This window comes from Lolium rigidum, chromosome 1 (genome assembly GCF_022539505.1).
Source record: "Lolium rigidum isolate FL_2022 chromosome 1, APGP_CSIRO_Lrig_0.1, whole genome shotgun sequence".
NCBI lineage: Eukaryota > Viridiplantae > Streptophyta > Magnoliopsida > Poales > Poaceae > Lolium > Lolium rigidum.
Window position 1 is genome coordinate 41,511,458 of NC_061508.1, and position 7,408 is coordinate 41,518,865.

Sequence of the window (7,408 nt, forward strand, 5' to 3'; positions counted from 1 at the left end):
AGGCCCATTAACAGCACTGCGTAACTGTCTCCAGCTGATGGTTCTCACCTTTTTTAAAAAAAGTTGACCAACGGGAGAATGATCACTCCCTTGGCTATACGTTGTTAGGTAGAATGAGACTCTTCCAGCGAATAGCCGCTAGGATGATAACCCGGTTTAAAGTTCGCCCCTCCCTACTAAATTACCGCGAGATGAGGATTCAAAACCGGGTGGGCTAGCTCCGCACTTACTTGCCTTGGCATTGATGGTTCTCACCTTTAAACACAAATCATGAATTTCACGCAGGAGAGCAGGCCGTATATCTGATCGCACTGATGGTTCTCACCTTTCAACACAAATCATGAATTTCACGCAGGAGAGCAGGCCGTATATCTGATCAAGCAGGTACCACTCCATAAGCACATTGGTTTTCCTTTCTACAAAAAAACCTGTTTACTGCTTCCTAGGACACCAAACCAACAGAGTGGCACCTCGCCAGCTGACACGCATATATATCATATGGCATCCTCAGAAAAAGGAACATCCAAAAACACAGAAGCATCTCTATAACATGTCATCTATACTACAGTTTTATTCTGATTACCATTAGGCATGAACTTTACAATATCAAGTCCTATAAGCCTCTAATCGAAGGTCGTGTGTGTGGGTATTGGGACATCTCACCAGCTGGCATCTTTACTATCTATGTGGGTTTTGAACAAACCCTAGGTCTCGGGACGACACTCAGCAACATGTCATATACAAACATCCAGAACACCTCATACTTGCCTTTATTGTTGGAGCATCTGATGCTGACTGATCAAAAGTTGGGCGTAAACCAGCTCGTTCCAGGAATCTGGTACTCCGGGTAGACACCAGTGGCTGCAGTCCTGGTATATCTCAGGCGATCTCCTCTCCTCCTCGGTCAGGTGCTGCTTGCGGTAGATTGAAGGGTGTGCATCCTTTCTATAGTCGGTCAATCTCGTTATGTTCAAGTAAACAACCGGAGTCCTCATCTTGTGGATCACATCCTCCAGAATGCTCATCTTTGGTGGGTAGGTTGAAAGGTAATGTTCATTTTTAATTGGCTCGGTCTCCTTGTCACAGCTGCCACCTGAATTCCATTGCCCTCCGCTGCATAATGAGATGCACATCAGCGTATTAGTTCACTCAAGGACATGCACGTAAAACATAGCATACAGCAGTTCACAAAAACATGCCACACACCTGAAATGAGATGCTGAGTAGCCTCTGAACATTACAGTGGTTTTCTTAGGATTTATATTGGCATCGATCCACTTGGACCATGTTACAAGAGCTTTATGAAAGGCATCCACAACATTTAACTCACTGTAAATGTGACTACCTTCCTGGTAATAGTCCTTCCTGCAGCACATTAGGCATATCTTCAGTGTTCAGGTGTTCAAATGCACCGCAGGAACTTAAAGCATTAAGAACGAAATTGAGATGATTCTCCAGCAAGAGAGTAGTGAAAGTAAGTTACCCTAGGGAAGTTTTTTCATGTGTCCACCAATGTCCGGTGTTGAAAATGATAAAGTCTGCCTCCTTGTACTTTGGTGACGATTGCTCGACAACGTCAAGCCTAAGAGTTTCTTTTTTATTTCCGTTGCTAACTCGTGTCTCCCATTCTTGGACTAGGAAAGGGGAGCGGAAGAATTCCACACTGCAGTTATAGTCCTAAACAACAGAAATTCAAAGATTTTTAGTTACTGAAATGGATTCAAAACACATAGTACGTACAACCAATTTAAATTGGAGAACATGTATACCGTGAACAGGAATGAGTATGAGCCCTCAGTCTTAAACTCACGCCTACCAGATGCCTCAAAAACTTTTTTCTTGTCCTTGACAGAGTGCCTCAAGATGCAAACCAGGGATTCCCACATGTTCCTATTGAGTGAATCGCCAACAAAAACTAGACGTTTCCCCCTCAGCCTCTCCAGCATATCAGTCGGATTTAATCTAACATAACAAATAATGGAATCGGGCATGTTACAAACCAAGTATGAAACAAATTAACCGGCATTTGATTGAGCTACTCTACTGTAGTAATGTTTCCTCACCTTGGGATGCTGCATTCGCTGGGTTGCCATCGGAGCTTTTCGTACGCTTGATCTGGCCGGCCATTGAGATGGCAGTCAAAGGGTTCATCGATATGAGGACATGATCCCCCAGGATAGAGAGGGTACGATTCATCCCGAACCCAATTCCCATGGAACATATCACAGCCAGCCATCTCCTTTATCCAGTCAACCTTCTTATTTCCACTCGCACCACCCGCTTGTTTAGTTGATGACACATTCCCCTTCAATGAGGTGATCATTTGGGATGAATGATCTTTCAATGAGCCTGCACTACTCTGTGGAGTTGTTTCCTTCTTATTCACAGTTGTTTCCTTCTTAGTCTGGTCCTGTTTCTTCACAACTGGTGATGCTACGGGGGTTTGGTTCTTGCTTGAAGAACCAACATATTTCTCACCTGCAATCGCTGGACTTTCAGTCTGATTATTACTAGTTGAAGCCACATCTGCATTCGCTTTATCGTGCTGAACTCCGCCATTGCTCTTCACTGGACTGGCACTTGGTGCTGATTTATGGGTTGCATCGTCGTTTCCACTCCCTGACCGAGCATCAGACTCATTGTTCAAATCAGCCTTTGCAACCGTGTCACTTCCGGCAGAACCATTGCTTGCGGCACCAGCTGCATCCGGTCCATCAGCCTTCGCCGCAGTGCTGTTTCCACCAGCGGAACCACTGCTCGGAGCAGCACTTGCACTCACTGTCTGGTTATCAGACCCAACTTTGGAGTCGGCCTTCACCTTGCTGCCGTCTCCAACTGAATCCTTGGTGTCTGCTTTCACCAGGCTGCCATTTCCGGCGGCAGTATTACCAGTCGGAGCTTCAACTCCGGACTGCTTACTGGATCCACCGCTCTGCTCCTCGGCCTTCGCCGCGGTTCTGTCTCCGGCAGAACTACTAGTTGGGGATCCACCTCCATCCCCTGCCTGACTGCTAGCACTAACTGTTCTGTTTTCTTTATTCCGATCTGCCGCACTAATCGGCGCACCGCCACTTGCAGGGGCAGAATTATCCGTCGGAGCCTCCCCGCCGTCTTTGCTGCCGCTCTTCGCGGCGGCGGTATCAGTTCCGGCGGGCAGTGCACCCGCACCGCTGGCATTGCTGCTGGGCGCACCACCTCCACTTCCCAACCGCTTATCAGACCCAACTGCAGTAGCAGAATTACTGCTCCCTGCTCCGGTTTCCGCGTGCGTACTATCCCCATCACGACTCACCTCGCTCGATCCGCTGGCCTTGCCACCTCCGGCGCGGGACGACGGCTCCGGCGAGGGGGTGGAGGAGTTGGTGGGGAAGATGGAGGAGAAGAAGGTCGAAACCTGGGAGCGGTACGGCGCCGTGGAGGCGTACACGCCGTCGAACCACGAGGCCCTTCCCTCGCCGACGCCAGAGGCAGCGGGGGCCGCGGGCGAGGACAGTGCGATGTACGCCGTCAATGCGGCGAAGGCCACCGCGAAGGCGTACACCACGAGCCTCGCGCTGCGGCGGGAGCGTCCCGCTCCGGCGCCGGCGTCGGTGCACGCCATGGCCGCCAGGCCGCTCTGCTTCCACACGCCCTTCATCCCGCCAGCCCGCGCGGCGTCGGCTGCGGCGGCGGCGCCGGGATAGAGCTCGGCAGCTGTCGACTTGGGGAAGTGGTGCAGGTGGAGGCAGTGAAGAAGCGAAAGTGACAGAGGAGATGGCGAGTGATTTGAGGAAGCTTTCGGGTGGGGAAGAAGGGGCGTGTGCGTGTACGCGGCTGGGTGGCTTTAGAAAATTTGGGAAGGTGATGATACTAACCGGTAACTGAATCGCTGACCTATTTTAGGTTTGTTTTGTTTTTCCGTTTATCGACTTGCTTTTTCTTCGGAGGGTCAAAGGAAGGTCAAAAGGAGTACTCTAGGAGTAGTAGTAGAAAAATGTGAATGGTAGATATAAAACATCGGTTTTGCTATGTCTCAGTCAACTGAGATTTTCTTAAATCTAAGTCACTTACAAAAACTGCTTCAGTTGTACTTTTCTGTTAAAAAAGTGCAATTGTAATTTTCTACCAGAAATGTGCAATTGAACCGAGTTGCACTTTTCTTTAAACTATAGTTGCACTTTTCTAAATTGATTGAGACATAAGAAAATCTCAGTCAACTGAGACATAGACACACCCATAAAACATAGATCGTCGTTCATTTTTACGTAGCAATCCGTCGCTTTCCATGATCACAGCTACATCGTTTAGAAAAACTTTAGATAGAAATCTAGAGGGTTCATCGATCCAATTATACGGGGTATGTGAACTAAAGCAATACCTAGCTATTTCATGAGCGACTTTATTTGTTTCTCTTCCACAATGTATGAATTCGACCTTTCCAATATTGCCTGCTTGATTTATTATACCAGCATATATAGCTCTGGCTTCGTTCCAAATACGATCTTCCCCTGAGCATAATTGGATGACTTCGATCGAGTCCGATTCCGCTTCAATTTCATGACAGCCGTTAGAATGAGTCAAATAGCTAATAAATTGCAACAATTCCAAAAGGAGGGAAATTAGAGATTTATTGATAAATAACACAATTACATTGTCTTTACAATATTCTTTATATTCCATGATCACTGTTAGTCACAAAAAGATTATCACTAGTATAGTTAGGATTCATAATGGTAGACAAAAGGATTAGTATTGTTAGCTTTGTGCGAAAACTATTTTCATAACATCACAAATGTATAGTTTTTTTTATTAGCATGAACCGTATCCATGTACACAATGTTAATCTATCTAGTGAGTATTTGTTTGTTGAATATCACGGTTTTCAATTATCTTGCGGTTTGAAAAGACAACGTACATTTTTTTATACAACATCGATTTGGTCATTCTTTTGTCTCTTTTCCTCCGGCTCCTCTAGTTCATAACCTACGTGAATTTTAAAGGCTTATACTTTTTGACAGGTACATATATTTTAAAGCTTTCTTCTGCACAACTTTTAAAGTATTGTATACTTGTTTTAAGTTGAAATTTTATACTTTTGACTATAAATATTGTCTGGATGTTTAGGTCAATGACTTATAAATCATATTTTTGTTGGAAAGTGTATTCTTAATATAGCTGTCTTTGCGTATTTATGTATATTATAATCAAACTTAGAGTTAATGTACAAAATGATATATTTTATTTTGTGTAGAGTGAGTCAAAAGAATTACAAACAACTAATAGCAAAACGCACAGAGACTCAAAAAACTCGCATTGCTGACATTTGTTTGCAATGTTTACAATCTGAGTGTACTCAATGATATATCACACAAACAGCAAATCACAAAGTGAAATATTTTGTATTATACCTATAGTATTTTTTGGACATTTGGAAAACATGGAGTGTCCACCATACTTAGATCTACATATTCGGCAACTTTGTGTTGCTGAAATGCTAAATAGGTCAAATTGAGAGTTTAGATGTTTGTGGGGTACGTCATCGGCGTGCATCCATAATTTTTTTTCCTTTTTTACTCCGTATTAAAATGTTAAATATAATTTCCAGGTTTAAAAAGTAAAATATATTATAGTAACACGGGTGACAAAAATCTCCGCTCACAAAGACTAGTTTATTAATTAGAGATCACGAAAGGAAGAGAAACCAGATGGAACCTCCATCGACGATGATCGTCACGAGGGATGGAGCCAACTACGAGGTGGATGGAACCTCCGCCGTCACTGATCGCCGTCTAATCCTTCCTTTCCGGACGCGGAGGACAAATAAATCAGCGAGGTTCGAGGCTTTGAGCACGGGAGGAAGAGGAAATGGGGACGGTTTTTCTCTCACCGCGTACCCCATGTGTCACGCTACATGCTCGACCCGGGCATATCTAAAGTACCACTCGGCCCTCTCCCTCCGATCGCGATCCCATGACCAGGAGGCCCGACCTCGTTGTACGTTGCAATGAGGTCAACCTGGAGTTAGATTTCGAGTTATAAGTTTGTGCAATACTACCTCCATCCCAAGATTTAAGATCTATATTTTTTCAGAAAGTCAAACGAAATAAAGTTTAACCAAACTTTTAGAAATATATGAACAAATATGATATTTTTGTATGTACCATATGAAAATATATTTCATTATCTATCTGATATTGATTTTGTACTTTTCATGTTTATGATTTTTAATAAAAACTTTGTCAAACTTAACATAGTTTGACTTTCTAAAAAAATATAGGCTTTAAGCCTTGGAATGGAGATACATTGGGTACATCCAAAAAAATCAAGATTTTATTGAAATTGTAATGTAGTTTCTTTTTAAAAAAAATTATAGTAACTCGGGTCTCCGCTCAAAATGTCACGAAAGGAAGAGAAAGGCGATTTGCACAAAAATAACCCAAAAGCGAAAGAAAAGCACAGACTGACCCTCCGGCGAAACTATTTCACCCATCTAACCCTTTTGTGTGGCGCCCCTCCCATCGGCGCCACACATGCCAGTGTGGCGCCCCTCCTACCGGCGCCACTCTCCCAGCCGACGTGGCCCCTCGACGCTGAGCTGGTGCGCCGATCCGACGTGGCAGCATGTGTGGCGCCCCTCCCATCGGCGCCACACATGCACTTATAATTGCCCAAAACATACTGTGAGACAAATAGTCTGGGACTTAGCCATTTTGGCGAGGCTGTTTGTGTGGCGCCGATGCCACGGGCGCCACACCTCACAGTGTGGCGTCGATGCCGCGGGCGCCACACAAAGAGGGTCGCCAAAACGGCTAAGAACTTATCGTCCGGAGACCCTGGATGTTTTCGACCCAAAAGTTGATATAAGTTGGCATGTGTGGCGCCGATGCCACAGGAGTGTGGCGCCAGTGTGAAGGGCGCCACACATTGACTTGTGTTAAACCAATGAAAAATCCTACCATACTCCAACAGTTTTGAGTACAACATTGGACACAACAAGTAGCAATTTCAGAACATACACATATAACACTTCATAGCTCACATCGTAGCACGTAGATTCAAACAACAAGTAGCATTACAGACATGGTTCGAAATGACATAGGGTTCACAACTCGATACTTATGAAGATAGAGTTCACAACAACACGTAGCACATCCTAGTATCGTCCTCGACGTGCCGTCCTCACGGGTTGCTTCCGGACGGCCATCCTTTTCGTCCGCTGCCGTGGCTCTTGTTGTTGCTTCTCCTCCTGCTCCTCCTCCTCTGAAGATAACGGCTCGTCGTTCCTCATCCTCGACAAAGATGATCTCCGCGGCGGCCCCTCATCCTCCTCAATGACAACCTTCTTTCCTCGGTTGACATAATCTCATCGAACTCCCTTACCACGAAGTTCAGCTCGGAAGCAATAGAATCCATTACCACGAAGTTCAGC

General features: G+C 45.1%; 1 protein-coding gene across 1 annotated transcript; it reads right to left on the reverse strand.

The window, feature by feature from the left end:
- Positions 1 to 492: 492 nt before the first annotated feature.
- On the reverse strand, positions 493 to 3,637 carry LOC124671721 (protein trichome birefringence-like 1). Its single transcript, XM_047208063.1, has 5 exons — positions 2,064 to 3,637; positions 1,770 to 1,962; positions 1,484 to 1,677; positions 1,207 to 1,365; positions 493 to 1,113 (listed from the first exon to the last, which is right to left on the reverse strand). The coding sequence occupies exons 1-5, from the start codon at positions 3,635 to 3,637 to the stop codon at positions 771 to 773; spliced, it is 2,463 nt and encodes an 820-aa protein (XP_047064019.1). The 3' UTR covers positions 493 to 770.
- Between the last annotated feature and the right edge of the window lie 3,771 nt (positions 3,638 to 7,408).